The 19072-nt window shown below is 36.0% G+C and overlaps 1 protein-coding gene across 6 annotated transcripts in view; it reads right to left on the reverse strand.

Annotated features, from left to right (window-relative positions):
* The window catches only part of LCORL (ligand dependent nuclear receptor corepressor like), a 155171-nt gene that overhangs the window by 16612 nt on the left and 119487 nt on the right, over positions 1-19072 (reverse strand). The window contains exons 7-8 of one of the 6 annotated variants that reach the window (XM_056130338.1): positions 17437-18343; positions 11613-11762 (exon numbers count right to left, since the gene is read on the reverse strand). The exons of 2 other annotated variants lie outside the window; for them this stretch is intronic. In XM_056130338.1, coding sequence (XP_055986313.1) covers positions 11751-11762; positions 17437-18343 — 919 coding nt within the window. In that variant the 3' untranslated portion in view covers positions 11613-11750. Of the gene's footprint in view, positions 1-6751; positions 11763-14027; positions 18344-19072 lie in introns of those variants that run through there. 3 more of the 6 variants (XM_056130336.1, XM_056130337.1, XM_056130341.1) reach the window with 3 other exon arrangements.

The raw sequence follows: 19072 nt of genomic DNA on the forward strand, positions 1-19072 counted from the left end.
TACTGGTCAACTGTAACAAGCAGTGTTTTCCAATAATGTGACTATAAAGAGGTGTATGTTGGCCAGAGAGGCAGCTCATGGTGGAGAGCACGTGTTACACGCGGGAGGCCCTGGTTTAATCCCCAGCACCACATGGTCCCCCAAGCGCCACCGGGCAACCTTTGAGCACAGAGCAAGGGGTGGCACAAAAACAAACAAGGCTTGAGAGGACAGCAGTTAAAGTGCTTGCTATGCATACGGCCAACCTGGGTTCGAGATTTGTGACACCATAAAAGGTCCTCTGAACACCAGGAGTGATGACTGAACACAGAACAGGAAGTAAGCCCTGAGAACAGCTGGTTGTGGTCCCCAATCAGAAACAAAGCAAACAAAAAAGAGCTGCAACATGTCTAAGTGTGGAAAATGCATTTTAATATGCTAATTGGGCAATATTATTACTCAAAAAGGCAAGAAAGAAAACTGAGAATTCCCTAGTCATGACATTTCACTACATAACCATTGTAGATTTTATGGCAATTGTTTGCCAAAAAACTGAGTGTGACCATTATATGAATTAAAAAAAAAATTGACAGTACTACTTAAAAACAGGGTACAATGATTTTGTGATGGAGGTGATTATGCAGTAAAATATAGTACATCAAGAATCTATTGTGCACAGTATTTCTTGAGCTGCATACTGAAATGCACCTGCAGCAGTTGATATTATGGTGTCAGTCAATCATCTGGAAATGTTGGTCAAAATAAAATTTAGAAAACTGACATCTCAGAGTTTTCTCATAATAAAAACACTTGAAGAAAACGCTAAAATTTATTAAACTAGATTATGGCAAGCTCCCCATGGTGTATTCGATTTGCCAAAAACAGTAACAATAACGGGTCTCATTCCCCTGACCCTAAAAGAGCCTCCAATATGGCACCGTTGGGAAGGACGAGTAAGGAGAGGCTGCTGAAACCTCAGGGCTGGGACGAATGGAGACTTTACTGGCACCTGCATGAGTGAATCGATGAACAACGGGATGACAGTGGCACAGTTACACAGGTTATGGAGAGTCTTTGCCAACTGACCACACAAATTTAAAGGACCATTTTGAATTAGGACTCAAAATCTGTCGTAAAGCAGTGCACCTGATGAAGATGCAAGGCCAGTCACGGTTTCAGAGATGAAGTACACTCAAGTGAAAATCACCCACCAATTATATGCCTTTTTATTTTTTTTTCTTTTTGGGTCACACCCGGCGATGCACAGGAGTTACTCCTGGTTCATGCACTCAGGAATTACTCCTGGCGGTGCTCGGGGGACCATATGGGATGCTGGGAATCGAACCTAGGTCCACTGCGTGCAAGGCAAACGCCCTACCCACGTGCTATTGCTCCAGCCCCTATATGCCTTTTTAAAACCAGAATTCTGAATAGGGAAAAAAAATACATTCATTACAGGAGTGGCAACAGAGATGACAAAATTTGTTGTTTTTTTTTTTCAGTTGTCTCAAAAATATCATTGAAGCGTCTACTTGAATTACATACTTTTATTGGGAAATGTAGTTTGGGTTCAGAATGAGAACTGAAATGGTCCAGCAGAGTCCTCTAAGTGATGCCTGACAAGCTGAGGCCATCCCCCTTAGCACAATCAGCTCTGCCAGGAGGCCCTAGAGGCAAACAAGCAAGGGATGGGAGGAGCTGCTTAAACAGGCCAGGGGGCTGAGCATCCAAGTGCAAAAGGATTTACCAGGGGAGGGAGATGGCGCAGACTGGAAAATAAGTTTAATAGAGAGAGTGCACAGGTCAGACTGATGGGGGGAGGCCTCCAGAAAGAGAGGCTGACCTGCTTAACACAATCCTGAGGAGGCTTTTACTGTTTGTTTCTGGGCTGCTTTTGTGGAAGCGTTGCTTTCTAGAGATTAGCTGAGGAGGTGGGTGAGCAGACGTGTACCCTCACCCCGGGAGGCAGGTGGGCAGAGTGTACCCCTCACCCTGAGAGCTGGGCAGCAGTACTAGACGGTGGGGCCCCTAGAGTCTCCTGAGCAGGACGCCCCAGCCGTCAGGCGTGTGGGAATGAAACGGGACGTCTTTTTAGGGGCTTTCGCTAGACCACTCCCAGCAGTCCAGGCGTAACGGCGTCAAATCCACATTAGCTTACTCTAATCCTAAAATTTCCTCGGAGGTGGGGGTCAGTTTATTTACATTTAGATACAAACCAATCCAGAAAAGGCCAACATGAGCTCAACAGAACTCAACAGACACGAAAAGGTCTATAATACAATTTTTATAGTCACACTCCATTTGAGGTCATGGTCACCTCAGTTACCTTTCAACAGCCCTTCACACACCACAGTGTGCCCCAGCCACAAGACTATGTAACCGTGTGCAACGGTGAGGAAAGATGTTAGGAAATTTTACTTTGTCATAGAACTAACTTCTCCCTCTTCGCAGAATGACTCTTTCCGCCCTATCCCACCAGTGTGCAGCTACTGTTTCACCCTCCTCCTTGACCGAATCATTTCCAAATCAGGTTCAGTACTGGCACACCATCCTTTGTATTACCTCTTGATTCAGAGAAATATGCTATTAATCGTCAACATTCTACCTAGGTGCTTATAAACGATGATCTCCAGATGTTTTCACCCCCCTGCCATTGTCAGAGAGAAGTGATTCTTCTGGACAAGCCCAACCTAATGACATCCTAGAATATCCAGTCATCAACTCGGGAAGTGTGGGTGAGGGGAGCGGGAGCACCTATCTTTCCCCACTCCTTTCATCTTGTTTTTGTCTCTTCAACCTTTCACTTACATGGTGGCTTCCAACTGGATGGCACCCAAACGTCAAACTCCCCAGCTCCTACGCAATCCCAGTTACTATTTCATTTCCTGTGCTAGTCTTCTTCATTTCCCTTTCCGACATTTCGTGGCATGTCAGTCCGCCAAAGCTCCTCTCTCCTGAATCACTTAAAATAGCACCGCGCTGTATTCATGAAAACACACATTTTATTCCTGAAATATTCAGTGGGACTGTTTCAAACGACTGACTTCTTTTCCAGAGTTGATGCCGCGGCTTGCACTGCTCTAAAGACACACTTCCCACCATGCCTGCTTGCTTTCCTGTCACCCTGGCTACGCTCTTCCAACCTCCTTCTGTGCACATCATTTCCCTGACTCTTTGGGACTCTGAGGTGCTAGGCTCTCCATCCCACAATGAGCCATCTCTTCTATTCTCAAAGAGTAGAATATAAGCTTATGATCAAATCTTTAGTTCCAGTTCAGGTAACTCCCTAGGCAATAAATTCCACTTTTGGTGGGGAGGGTAGCACCCAATAACGTTCAGGCTTGTCATGGCTCTGTACTCAGGGAACACCACGGGCAATGCTCATGGGACCACAGCAGCGCTGGGGGTCGAACTGGGAATCTCCGTATGCAAAGCAAGCACCTGAACCCCTTCGCTATGTCTCTGGCCCACCGCAAACCCATATTAACGAGTTTTCCCCCACCTAAGCATCTTATCTTGGGTTATCCCACTTTCTACCTTAAATCACTTGTGTCCAGAAGGGAACATTCGGGGCACTTTCTCACAATCAGATGTCAAGCAAAACATGTAGGCATTATTTTAATTACTTGACTTTTTGGGCTGGAGCGATAGCACAGCAGGTAAGGCATTTGCCTTGTACGCGGCCCACCCAGGTTCGATTCTTCCATCCCTTGGAGAGCCTGGAAAGCTAATGAGAGTATCCGGCCCATATGGCAGAGCCTGGCAAGCTCCCCGTGGTGTACTCGATATGCCAAAAACAGCAACAAGTCTCATAATGGAGATGTTACTGATGCCCGCTTGAGCAAATCGATGAACAGTGCTACAGTGCTACTTGACTTTTCAAAAATACACTGATTCAGCTTCACAGACCTTGTTCTCCCAAATACATCTATTATCGATATTCTACTACTGGGCTCAGAAATAAAAAAATATTTACATTTAACTGGTGACCACATTTGGGCTATACTTTCCTCAATATCCTTCTCTTTTGCCATTTTTCCACCCACCTTCCCACTTTATTATTATTTTTTTTTCTTTTTGGGTCACACCCAGCGATGCACAGGGCTTACTCCTGGCTCATGCACTCAGGAATTACTCATGGCGGCGCTTGAAGGACCATATGGGATGCTGGGAATCGAACCCGGGCTGTCCAAGTGCAAGGCAAATGCCCTCCCCACTGTGCTATGGCTCCAGCCCCAATTATTTCTTACTCTTATCCCATTTCTCATCTTTATGAATGAAATTATTCTATGTTTCAACAAGTCTTTTTTTTGCCTCCCCACCCCAATTTTCTACATGTGGTTTGTTCTGTCTGAAATACCCTTTTCTCTACTTTTAATACTTAGAAACCTTTCATAGCAGATCAAAGATCTTAGCTTAGATGTGGTACTCAGGAAGTCTAAGAATTCTGCTTCTAGAATCTGCTTCTTTCCCAGATCTTAGCATTTGCCCTTTGGAGAATTGCCTAGTCTCAATACCCCCATCCCTGCCCATAAATTTAACCAGGACCCTCACTATTCTAGAAGTCTTATTTCCTCACGAAGTAGAAAGGGAGCTTTGGAAATCTACACCAAGTGCAAACTGTGTGGATTTTTGAACTGAGACGGATGGGATCACATTTCTTTCTCCTTCCCACATTTGCAGTTGACTCGTATCAGTACAACGTAGTGAAGTGTGTAATCTGTAAACTCCTCTGTAGTAAAACTGTATCTGGACAGTAAAATTCAGAATGTACAAAACCAATACAATCATGGTAGGTGCAAAACTTTTCACCAACAAAAATATTTCACAATTCATTATATACAACGTCCTGGGAATTTTTCTATTGAAGTCTTATTAGAAGTTTCTAGTCAGTAATTATTTAATGAAGAAAAACACACACAGAACTAATAATAAATTTTAGTGTCATTCCAAAAAAGTAAAAAAGATATGGAATAGCAAGAATGAGAAAAAATAAATACCTTAAGAAACATTAAAAAAACACAGATAAATATAACAAATATTTTTTAAAATACAACTTTTATAAAAATAATTTATAGATTAAAAATGTTAAAAAATAAAGAAGGAAAGTTATCAGTAAAAGACAATAAAACTTTAAGCAGAACAGTAAATTGTACTAAAAATTTAACAAGTGAGAAAAGGTGAAAGCAACTTTACTATGATACCAAAATTTGTTTTAATCTAAGATTTTAAAAATTAATTTAAATATTAGGCTTTGTCCACCTTATTTTTCTAGAATGGTCTCATATTTAGTATGATGAAAAATTATATTAAATTATAATTTATATCTTAGAAATATACAACGGTTAGGAAGCTGGAAGGACAAACACGGATCTGTCGTAAAAGAAATTAATGCAGACTGCTTTGGTAAATTCTAACAATATGAAATGAAGACATATAATTAAAAATGAAGTACATTTTGTTCTCCATTCACAACAGTACATTAAAAAATATGCACAAATACAGTTAGGTGAATGATAAGGTTTGGGTCCCTTTCTCTTTCTACCTGACATACTATTTGTTATGTAATTTTTACTTATCTGGAGGACAAGAAACAAAGGGCATTATTTTAAAATCTGATTAATCTTTCATTGTGGACACTTTACGTTGACCATGTTTAAAGTTTTAACTCTTGTATGTTAATTAAAAATTTTATCCAGTTCATAATTATTATTGAAAATTTAGGATATTAAAAAAATTATTCTGAGATGTTACTGGTGCCCGAAAAAAATTATTCAGTTAAATAATTAAATCTGGTGAGCATTATAATCTGGCTACTTAGTAATAACTTCTTAGAGTTTAATGACTTTATTATCTAAAAACCTGAGACTGTGTAACTTAAAAAAATATTTAAAATTTTGGCAAAATACAAGATAAATTGCCTCCCAACTCCTACACCAACTCACCTAAAATATACAATGATGCAACCCATGATAAGTATCTTTAAATTTCCAACATAACTTGATACTTCTTCATGTTAGGGAAGTAACCATTAAACACTCTCACACTTTTAAATATGTTTCATTGTCTAGTACCCATCAGAGCTACTTTAGCTACTATGTTGGCAGCTAAGGAGTGTATATTTTACTTCTGCTAGGTCCTAAGGGTAATGGTCTCCTAGAGGCACCTGTCCAGTCAATATAACTGAGTGGGACAAATAATTTCGGTTTGTATTCTCAACTTAGCTTTCCCTTAAAGTTTTTTCCCTTTCAAGCTATGGATTACCTATGAAAAGAGATACTCATCTTTCTGTGGATATGATATGCTCCTATCAGTTCAATGTCTGATATGAAAAAATTCCATGTTTGCTTAGTTAAAAAAAATTGTTTCTTGACACTCTTTAAAACAAGCAGGTTTAAAATGGTTCTCAAAAATAGCACCAATGGAAAGAACTACTTAATGGTGAATGTGGCCTTGATATCCTAAGATTGTTATACTGTTTTTCAGTAGTATCAATTAGGCAATTGATATAGTAACTTTTCCAGGTAGTATCACATAGTGTCTTTTCTACACCCTCTAGAACTTATTAATTTATTGAGTTAATACAATATAGTCATGAGTGTAGTAGTTAATTTTCAGATAGTTGCTTGGGCCTATTTATCTGCCAAACTTTCAGTATTTTAAATATGTAAAAAAAAAAGCAAATAGTACAGTTCTACATTAGTGGAACGTTTAGAAAATTTTATGTCTCCACACCAAATATATTTTATTTTATTTTGCTTAAAATCCCGGAGACATTAAGTTGTGGGGAAGTGCACTGGTATGTTAAGCAGCCTCTAATTTAATGAGTTTCATACTAGGTGCCAAGAAATAAGTTTGTTCAAAGAATCTGGAATTAAATGAAAATTGAATTCATCAGTTTTAAGCAGAACAAAACAACAAAAAAATTTTCTCATACTGTATTCATGGCACCTACAATGAAACTTTAAGATTATGTAGAGAAAAACTTACCTAGCTGGGATTTTGAATAATAATTTGCCCTTTGTCCACTGTTGCAAGACTGCCGTTTATGTCTTTTTGTTGGCATTTCTGAGGTCTTCCATGGTGGCCTTTTTCTTTGGTTCAATTTGCTAAGCGTTTCAGAACTAGCGGAAGGGCTGTTGTCAGAGTCAGCACCCTTATTTGATTTATTATTTTCAAGTTGATCAATACATTTACTGGTTGAAGGACTACTTGCACTAGTATTTTTAATTTCTTTAGACGTTCTTTTAAGAGAACTCTGCCTACCAGCCTGGGATCTTAAGGTAAAGCATTTTGATGCTTCTACATCAGGCTGATGACTACTCCCACTGCCAGGAGATTCGGGAGAGTAAACAACCGTATTAAGCTTAAAAGTATTTCTGTGTTCAAGATAGTTGATCTTCCTCAAAAAGATTTTACAATCTTTTAAGGTTTTTGACCTCCAATTATTTGGACATGCACTTCCTAGTTTGGACCCCTTTTCAAAATCTTTTCCATTGGCATTTGTTCCATTCTCCTTTGCTTTTGACTCAACTTTATTTTCTAAGCTAGCATGTGTTTTGAGGTCAGACACTGCCAACCTCGGCTGCAAAAAGTCACCCCTGATCTCAGGGGGCAAACTAAATGAATTACTGCCTGTACCTTTTCCTTGGAATGGGATGTCAGCTTCTGTTGGCTCCCCAGTCTTAGTTAAAATTTTGTTCTGGCAGAAAAATCTTAAGTTCCTCCTTTTAGAGATCCAATCAGTGGTGCCATGCCTAAACTCTCCCACTCTTCTTCCCTTTTCATGGGTTAACCTCTTCAACCCAGTCCTTTGATATCTAGGTAGTGTTAAATTACTTTTCACACTTAAGAGTGGAGAGCTAGCCATCTTATGAAGTACATGCAACTTCCCTGATGATTTTGAAGGGGAAGATAGTGCAAATTTCTTTAAGTGCTTTTTGAAGGGGCTAGTATTAAAATCAGAATATTTGGTCCCTAATTTGACTCCTCTGGTACTTATTACTTCCAAAGGATTTCTAGCATTTGCTTTTCTAACTAGTGAGAGAGATTGTGTTTCTGTTGTTTGCATAAACCAGGTACAAAGCTCACTCAAATCATACTTTTTCTGAAAAAGCATTTTTACAGGGGAAGTTTCAAGTCCTAAGGGACAGGTTTCCAAAGCGTTAGCTATTGTGAGATTATCCTTTTCAGTATGTTCTCTTTTTTCATAAAAACAATTTTTAGCTTCATCCCTACTAACTTGTACCCAAGCACTCGTTATCTGTTCAAATCTATGATTTAACTCCTCTAATAAAGAATCATTTGAAGTAGAAGTGGCCCACCACCTGAGCAAAGGATTTGATGACATTACAGAGTCCAAGGAGACTTTAGAACTGGGTATTTCCCAGTTATTTTCCAAACACCTTTTTCTCTTTCTTGAATTTCTAGCTCCTGGAGAAACTTTGGGAACTGTTTTTATCCTTAACTGCCTATGTTTATCTCTCTGACTTGTGCCTTTCTGCACATGAAGTTTGTATGACTTATGGAGCAGATTATTTCTATATTTAAGTGAGTTAGACAATGTTAATGAATGTAAGAAATGCAGAGATGGCTTTCTACCCCTCTTAGAATGTCTCAAAAGCCTAGTAGCAACCATACTTTTTGGAGCATTCTTAAATATTTCAGCTTCAGTGTGTCTTATTTCCATCTTATGGCACTGCTCATGATCATACTTTTCTTCAAATTTTTTTTCTAATGTATTATCTTGTTGATAGGGAGGTAAGCAGCTGTTAATAGTTACTTCTCTTTTCTGAGGTGAAGTTCTATTAATAGTCACAGATATGCCAGAAATTTTGACTTTTGCAGGTCTTCCAGGCTTCCTAATTATGGCCAAAGGCTTCTGATTTGGCCAAATGACTTTCTTGGAGGGCTGAGATACTAAAGATGTGTTCTCAGCAGGGCCAGTGGAGTCAGAGTCAGATCCCAGGACCTCACAGTCAGGAGACAAACCTGAAATAGCACTGATTCTTTCACCTGAGTCAAATTTATATTCTCTAATATTTCTGCAGCTACTGTATTCAGTTAGAAATCCGGCATTATTGTTTAAAGACATTACCTTGCTCATGGTAACATTTCCTTCTGAAACCTGCCGTTTTGTTCTTCTTGATCTCCCATACATAACAGTTACTGTAATACTCTTTTTATAAATACTTTCTTCTACTTTGGATATAAGACATTCGGGACTTTTCTGGCCAGCATTTATAGACTCATTTTGGCAGATGGTAATGTCTCTTTGATCAGGTTGAAGTTTTGGTGGTCTTCCAACTGGTCTCTTAAATGGGTTCATGACCTTGGGACCCAATTTTTTAGGTCTACCTGGTTTTCTTTTAAAAGACGAATCAGTAGCACTGTTTGAATTCTCCTTAGGTTCTTCTTGTGGCTTATTACTATTCTTATCTATAAACATTTCAGAGGATTCTACAGTTTGTTCTGTACTGTTCAGACTGTGTCCTCTTTGAAGAGTGACACTAAGGTTAGAACTGCAATTCTTCACGTTAGCATTTAAAATATCTTCATTCATTTCCTCTTCTTTTTTGATTACATGATGGGGTGAATGTTTTTCAGAATGAAAATCAATATTTGATTCAGAAGTACTAACTGAAGTTAAGGTATATTTGATTCCCTCATTGCTTTTAACTTCAGATAAGAACATGAGTTTGACAGGACTAGAATAACTGGAAAAAGAGCTTACACTGGCACCACATTTGGTCGGTGTATTTCTCACACAAGGAAGTAAGCTATCTTTATCTAAAATAGATGACTTTTTTATATCGTCAATTCTTTCGTTATTAAAATCGATTGAAGGTGTATGACTGCTCTTGATGTTGCTGGATACTGACACGGATTTTGATCTCTGCTCTTTGAATGTCATTCTAGCCACAGTAAGATTTGTATTTCTATTAGGATTTTGATCTTTATCATCAACTTCTGCCAATTTCTTGGATGTTTTATAAACTTGTGGTAATGAATGAATATTCCAAGACTTTTTGCCCATATTTACTTTGTCTTCCAATCTCTCCACAACAACTTGTAAATTAGAACTCAATGCCATTTTGTTTAGCGCTACATTATGTGAGCTTTCAATATGAGTGTTTTTTACTACATCTTTCTTTTCTGTAAACTCAGTAACATTTTTGGCCTTAGACTTCTTCACATCACAATTATGTGTTACATATACAGAATACCACCCCGGAGGCACAATATTTCGTTTAATTCTGCTCACAACTCCAGGAACATCACTTTCTACAGGGGTTAGAATCTTCTCTAACTTTTTATCCTTTCTCTGATTTTGCAAACTTATTTTCCCAGTGGAAGCTTTTCCCTGTGATATTCCTATGCCCACTTTCTCAGAAGTTGCTTTAAAGCTTTCTGAAAAGTCATCAAAAGCTAAGTTAGTTTCTAAGCTAGGAAGTGGTGGTTGCAATGGCTGTGCTGCATAATCTGGTGAAAAAGATGTTTCTGCATGATTATTTTGAACACTTTCAGAATATTTTAAAGAAGGCTCTTGGTAGTAACAGAATTCTTTGTCCGTTGAGAATACCTTATCAGTGTGCATCAGTTTCCTTGAAATTTTTTCAGTGTGTTTTTTCCTTATAAAATGCTCATCAAAACTAGCAAGTTGTCTTTTAATCTGTAAAGACTGCCTTCTAAACATGGGTGAATCAGGAGAGCTGTGCATTGCAAATAAGGCTTCTTGACGCTTTCGAAATCTTGTCTGAATAATTTTATCATCTCCCTTTTTATCATGTTGACTTAGTAATTCCATAAAACTGTAATCACTGGCCGTTGCATTATGCAAGAGAGAGGCTATTAAATCTCTCAACTTTAAATCATTATCTGTATTACAATCACTGCTAGAGAACTTCACGTGGTTTTCCAGATCTACTGTAGTTTCTATTGATTTTAACTTTTCATTAATACGATCCATTAAATCTTGAAAAATTATAGAAGTCTCACCATCTTCCTGGTTTGTAGAATATTTATTATTATCCTCCAAGAGCAAAGAATCTGAGTTACTGGATTTGACTGTACTTCGTACTGTACCTTCCTGATCACACTTGTCACTGCTTGTTTCTGCTGGCGTGAGAGATGGAGGCTGGCTAATATTTGCTTCAGGTCTATTATTTTCGAAGGCTGAAAGTCCTGTGACATCTTTCAATTTTTCAAATCCTTCAGTCTGCACTGGTGATAATGGTGGGGGAGAGGGACTTCGAGATCTACAAACATCTTTAAGGCTAACTGAAACATCACATACTTCACTCCTCAAAAGAGGAGTATGAGTGGCTGATTTTGTAGAGGGAGCACTTGGTAAGAGTCCAGAACAGCACCTGTGGGAATCACAACTGCTAGCAATTCCTCCCTTTACAACGGTCTTAATGTTTTCAACAGTTACTGTCTGGCAAGAGAAACAATGTAAATCTTTAATACAGACTGGCAGAGGCACAAAACCAAGGCTTTGTCTTTCATTTCGTAAACACCCCCTTTCTGCCAGCCTATATTCACAATTACAGAATAGATCAGGCAAATCATCTTCAATTGGGGGCTTCTGAGATTCTGAAGTCACAGTAAATGAAGTATTATAACAGCAAAGAGAAGGAGCATTCTGCTCTTGGACTAGAAATTTCATCATAGTCAAAATTTGTTGCTGGTGATGAATGCACAAAGATTCCAAAACTTTGCTTAATGCTGATTTTTCTTTTTCCATTTTAGTAGCTTCCTCTGATTTTGCATCAACAGTTGAACTAAAAATAAAAATCAAACAAAAAATGAATTACAGCAAAAACACCAGTTAATATAAGGAGTTAAAATTTTAAGTGTCTGAACAAAAAATATTTTGGATTTGTTGGTTCCTCAGAATAAGAAACCTGCAATAAGGATATCTTGATTATTGTTTGCAAAAATATAATGAAGCTCTGGTAACTTCTGAGTTATAGAAGTATGAGGCTAAGCAAAGCTTTAGTTTTACAGTATAAAAGTTGATGATTATAGATATTATTTATATATTGATATACTGAGGTAATATTTATTAAACTGATATATTTACATACTGCTAAATGTTTAGTATCTGTATGTATTAAGAATATATAATGAAAGTTTCAGTAGTTACAATTTTTGTAGACATTTTAAAGTTATTTTAATAATACCAGCAGATTAGTAAAAATAAGGATAATAAGACGTAAGATTCTTCATTTAAAATACCTTTCAAGGTAATGAAGCAAATTATTAATAAAAGAGAGTTTTGTATAATCACAAGAAAACTGAGGGATTTAGATTTTATATAGATAGAAGAATGTCTTCTAAATATTAAACTATAGGCATTTTAACCTAATGATAAAAAAATTAAACTATTTAAAATCAAATCTATTTTAAACTGATTTTAAAAACTACAGTAATTACATTAAAAGCTAAAGGCATTACTTACCTAATTATTTAATTTCAAATTCTGGAAAATGTCCCATTGAAGTTATAATGATACCTAACTTTAACTAAGACCCTGGATTACTTAGCAACCAAAGTATACAAAAAACCTTTTAAAAGTTCAATACCAGTATCAAGAATAAAATGTATTAAAAGAATTCTGTTTCAGAAAAGTATCTATTTAAATTAAACAGATCACCAAACGCTGTACATGAAAATAGCCTCCCAGTCATCATTTATTTGTTGGTACTGTTAATAGCTCCTGATTTGCAGCAATTTTTTCAGGATTAGAATTGGGATGGACTGATTATGACTTGCTAAAGAAAATGTAATTTGTCTAAAAAGTTATTAACTAATTTGTATTAAAATGAAAAGATTTTTCTTTAAAAATTAAAAAGTGAAACATGTTTTGTTCTCCAGAGATGTCATTTCATAGTAATATGAAATATTTTATTTACACTTTGTAAAAAAACGTTTAGTAGTGAAACACCAAAGCAATTTTCACATCAGATCAAAATTTTTTAAGAAAACAACAGATTCAAACAGTTTCAATAACACGGGCATGTGGGTTGACGTGAAGCAGTAATCAGATGGAGAGGAGGGGAGGAATTACAATAAAACCTTTAACGTTCATAAGTCTAAACTTTAAATTTCTTAGACTTCTAAGTTTAAGAAGTTTAAAGTCTAAAGTCTAGACTGATAGAGATACGACATAACCCCACTACCCTGTCCTTTCTGAAAGTACTTTTAGTTCATAGTAAGTTTAATCATGGTTAAAGTATAAGAGTATAAAATAGTGGAGATGTCTCACAAAATTCACCATTAGAAAAGTTTTAAAACTATGGGGCAAACAACAGCAGGTGGGGGAGGGAAACATTAACTATAAAATATGAAGAAATGGCATTATTTATGCTCTTCCAGAAAATTAGTAATGTTCACATAAACAAAAGAAAGCCCCCTGCACCAAACTTTTAAAGACAGACACTTCAACAGATTCTTTAAACTACATAATGACCTATTTAACATCTGTTTCTGAATAATTAAAGAAAGGTTTTATATTTTTCAGATACATGAATACTGTATTTTAAAATTATGTTTCATAACTGTTTCTGAAATTCTCAAAGTCTTTTCTTTTCCAATAGGTAAAGTCAAATGTGTAAAAAAAAATAGCATTTAGTGTTAACTTTTCTAAAAACCGTTGCAAATTTTTAAGTTTCTTTTCTGATATTCTAAGTCTATACTTTAAATTTAGTATCTTATTCTTTTTTTTTTGCTTTAAACAATGAAATTAAAAAAATTAGTGCCCAGTGATTTTCTACTAGTCCTTTTAAGTTTCTCAATAAATTTAGTAGAGGTTCATTTATATGAGTACCTATGAGATGCATCAGATGTTGAATATTAATTTCATAGGTTATAAGACTACAAAACATGCTTATGGCTTCAAATTCTTTTCTTGCATGTTAGAACTCAAAGGAAAGTAGTCTAGTTTTTAAAAAGATAATTAAGTGCAAGTGTACAATCTAGAATTTATTCTCAAGTAAATATATAAAAATTCTAAAATTATGTCTTTCACAGTTCCCTCGTTTTGCTAAAAAAATTTATCACTCCTGTTTGCTTTATAAACCAAAGTGATTTAGTTTTTTTATATTAATTTTCACTTGCCCATTAGAAGTTCTGTTGTTGAAATATTTCTTGGGAGACAGTAAATTTCTAATATTAATAAAACAACTTCCTAGAGTGAACCAAAGAAGTCAGTATAGCCAGTTTTTTCTTATTTTTCTTTTTTCCTTTACTGAATGAGTAAATCAATCACACACCAACAGTGTTGTAAATTTAAGTGCAAAAGCATTGAAGTGCTTTACTACAAATTACAACCTAGAAACACGTTAACTGAACAATTAAAATTCATACAATCAGATTTAGATATATAACAACACAAAGTAGGAACAGAATTACAGTACATTTACAACACAAGACAGATACATGAATTCATTAGAAAATATTGTAATAAATAATTCATGAATTATAGTGCAATTGATTTATGCATAAATATAACTAATTGCCTAACAATCAGTTTATATTAACAAAATCTGTCAAAATCAAGGCAGCCACAGAGTTTTACTAAATTACTGCGACAATGGAAATACTGCAATTAAAAAACAAATACAAGTATTTGTACTGTAAACAACTAAAAAAAAAAATCAGTCTCACTAAGTTAGTATACAATTTAATATAAAATTGTCATTAGCTACCAGAAATGGTTTAAACAAGTTTACTGAGCAGTAGTTTTCTAAAAACAGAGGCACTGTTTTTTCTTTTCCTTCTTTTTTTTTTTTTTAAATATAAAATACTTGAGGAACATTCAAAAGTAGAAAGCACATATGGGATGCTTTCACCTTCATTAAAAGTCTGCTGAAACTGGATTTTCCAGAAAATGGTCAATGAATAAGTAGTAACTAGTAACTAAATTTATAAAGTACTTTGAAAGTTTAACATAAAGAACATCTTAATAGAATCACTGGGGAGAAGGGGAACCCACAAATTTCCCTGCCTTTCCTAGTCTGTATAATCAAAAGTTAACTCAATAATTAGAAACATTTTGTTTCTTTTAAAAGTTATGGGCTGGTTACCTATAAACTATCAAAAAATATTTTCATATACTATTTCTGACCAAAAAATAAATAATACAAGTACTAAAATGATGCAAATTAACTACAATACTACCTATAAAACTACTGATCACTGTGAAGTCAATAGCAAAATGATCCCTGATTTTATGAATCCTGTAAAGTTTTTGGTCAGGTCATCTTTTAAATGATATAAAAGTGTTCTGTAAGTATCCCTTTACTATAAACTTCTCAATCAATTTATTAATGTAAATATAGTGTGAGGAATAAAAAAGTTCAATACAATATAAATATTATGTAATGCATTCATGCCCCCCAATTTTTGTAAGTAAAGTTCTGTATAAAGAGGTCAATAAAATTGTGTTGAAACATTTATTTCTTATCTTTAACTTTGTTTTTTTTCAGTGGGGGAAAGGGGAATATATTAAATAATCCAAGTTCTGGCCCTCACAAAATATGGCTTAATTCTTTAAAAAGAAAGATGACCCTGACACCTGCTGTTTTGCAATCTATTGTGTATACTTTCTGGGGGAGGGGTGGGAGGAAAAAAAATGAGGATTCATATCCCAGTATGCAGGTAACAGTAGCAACTGAAGAGGGTTTAAGATCCATTAAGAGACCAAGCAACTACTTGGGTGTGTAGTTTCCCACTCTTCAGATTCTTTAAACATATGTAAGCAGTTTTTAAATTTAATAGCCGAAAGGTTTTTTTAGCATACATGTATAGTAATTATTAGTTACACACAAACACAAGTGTAAAAACACAAGTATTTGACAAGGTGCACTTACTTGAAAAATTCAGCCGTAAGTATTCCCATTGGACTTAAGAAAACCGGCATAGAAAATGATCAGAACTTGAATTTTAACGGGGGGGGGGGGGGGCACTCTCAGAATTTTGACAATTTGAAGCAAATCCCCACTTGTTACATGGAGGCACGTGCTCGATAACATTTTACCACGAAAACTGCATACTCCATAAATCCAACATGGATACTCTGAACCACATATTAAAAACTGCTATATAAAATTTTCTGGTCTCTTTATGAATTTAATGAAAGTTAAAATGCACTGCCCAGCTTCTAACTATCCAATTAGTAGAGTTTACATTTCAAAACAGCTTCAGTGTTAAATATCTGTAAATCTATTCAAGACCCTGAACAAACTGCAAATTTGGTTATTAGCAAAATGATAATGTATCGCCCACCAAAATGAAATCTGCAATTCATTTTGATAAACTGAAAATGTTTTGTAATGTCACAGCAGCAAATATATTAAAGTTACACTGAGGTTTTTCAATAGTAGGAGTGTGTCACGATCCTTAAAATTTAAAGTAGTCATAACATCAACTAACCAGCACATTTAAACCAAAATCATCATTCTCAAGCTTTTTCTGTGCACATTATAAACATGCTCTAAGTTGCATTCCAACTTTCTTTTCTAACGTTACACATTAGCTTATTTTTCAAATGAAATAAAATTAAATTATCTTAATAATTAAATTTAAATTACTTTTTGTTCTTAGTATTCCATCTTCTAGTAAAGAATTCTATAGCTGCTGGGGTTAAAACTGTGTGTCAGTTATTTTAAGTATAGATTTTATAACCCCAACTTTCTGCTAAATCAACTATTAAATGATAAATATTAAATTTCATTATACATATCATTTAAGGTTTTCTTTTCTATACCTGGTGGATGCACTTAAGTGCATTTCCTATTTCATAGAATGCATGGTAGTGTACTAATACTGTATATATTAATTTTTTAGTATGGAAAATCATGGTCCAAACTTTGACTGGGTGCTTGACATACTTACAAAAGCTGTAAGTATGATATATAAGAGGTTCATATTAATATCTGATTTCCACTAAGATGGTTCAACTGACTGGCTGGAGTGGCCTTTCACCAATGAAAATATTTCACTTAACAATTGTTTTCCCACAACGCTTTATGCTATTGACTACTAAAGAAAACCTGAATCTTTTTCACCTATTTATACAAGGATTAAATACAAACTATCAGAATTAAGTAACTATATAATTCTGTCCACAGTGAAAACCCTGAATAAAACTTTTTCAAAAGGCATGTAAGTGGTTTTTGAACTGTAAAATTTCATGTCTCCTGTCAGAGTGAGCATCTGTAATTCCCACATGTGTGCATACAGACACACAAATACACACCTGTGCACATACTCGCACACGCAAACACACACACGCACATACACACAGACATTTGCCTAACGAGTGATCTACACAGGCTTGCTGCTGTTCCTGCAGCCACCAGTCCCTGAATCTGCCATATTATATAACCCAGTGTCTGCTAAGCGGAGTTTCTTCTTCGGAGGAGTCTTCAGTGTTCCAGACCTTTCTTTTACCTTGTATTCTAAAGTGCTGTGAGGTACCCCATAAATTCCTTGTGCTTTGGAAACACTCATTTTCCCACTCATCACCATTGCAATGGCCTCTTCCATTATTTCATGATCGTACTGCCGATAACGGCCCCGCTTTTTCCTGGGCTGCTTATTATCTTTGCGATCCAACCCATCTTCAGTACTTTCAGAGGTTCCATCAACTGTTCCATTTTTAGAATTAAGACACAAAGGAGAGAGGTCCCCATGGAGAAAGTAAGAGTCGACACTTGAGTGAGTTACGGGCCCAGAACACTCTGTTTTGTTCTGTTTGGGGAGTATATTTTTCAGTTTTTGGAGCGCTGATCCTTCTAGGACTGGAGAGGTTTTGGAAACTTGATACATCACATCCAGCAGAGCAGGACCATCGGGCTGTGGTTTTGCGAGAGAACTTACTCGTAGCTGAGGGATTTTTAACTGCACAGTAGGCTGTGAAGCTTCATATTGTAGGCTTTCATTTTTTTCTTTAAACTGAGTAACCATTTTCTGTAGAGTTAACTGATGGAGGTAACTGGAAGCTGTTGGGAATTTTAATTCTGAGGTTTCAAGTAGATTGAGTTTACTTTTTTCTGTGCGCTCTGCTTGAGCTCTGGCCCACAAGGCTACTTTTTGCAGCACTGCACACGTTTCTTTACTGTCTTTATATGAGTAACTATCACTGATATCTCGAGTTTTGTTTTTAAGAGACGCAGGCTTCCCTGCTGGTAAGGCTTCTAAGTGGAGAAGTAAAGTTTTTTGAGGTATGCCATAAAGTATGCCTGCTTTACTTATGTCCAGTGCTCCAGACTGAATGTCTTTCAAAGCTTTTGAGAGCAAACCATCTGCAAACTCAGCACTTCTTTCCACATAGTCCTCTCTGTTTCTGTGTAGTCTCCTGGATGGATGGAATGAAACGATGGTAAACTGATGCATGAGAGACTCTCACACAGCTATGGAAGGGGAGGGTCCACTCCTTTATTATACTCCTTGCTTAGGTAACATCACTGCTTATGACTCCTTTAAGTCTGTGAGATGTAGTAGCTATTCCTTATCAAAGCAAACGTTACAGTCCTGGTAGGACAATGTGTCAATCGTACAGTGGCCTCAACGGGCAGACCTTCCAAGAACATAAAATCCTAACTCAGTATTTGTAAAAATATTCTCAGGATGTTGCTATTCCTCTGACAGATGCTTGCAGAGCAACACTTATAAATTTTTATTTGTACAATCAGAGTTCCATTATTTAAAAAAAATACCCAAATCCTAAAGGAGTTTTTGTTAGTAGAAACGTGACGTTACCGCTAAACAAGTAATAAAAGAGTCAACCCCTTTAAAGGAAATTTGTAGTAGCAAGAATATTTCCAAACACAAACATCCCATTTCCACAAGACCAACTTTTCTCTCGATAAAACTTAAAATTTGAAACAAAGTAGCTTGTTGTAGTTGGATAAAATAATTTTAGAGAGTACAAATGTTTCCTCTATCAAATGTATCACTATACTAATCAGTTTCTCAAATGGAAAGCTTACTAGGCCTACAACTTAAAGTCCACTGTCTTAGCTAAAACATATTGCACTGTATGCCTAAGAATTACACGTGACAAAAAGCTTCTGATGTAGTTTGT

Source organism: Sorex fumeus, unplaced genomic scaffold, assembly GCF_029834395.1.
Source record: "Sorex fumeus unplaced genomic scaffold, SorFum_2.1 ptg000077l, whole genome shotgun sequence".
Classification (NCBI taxonomy): Eukaryota; Metazoa; Chordata; class Mammalia; order Eulipotyphla; family Soricidae; genus Sorex; species Sorex fumeus.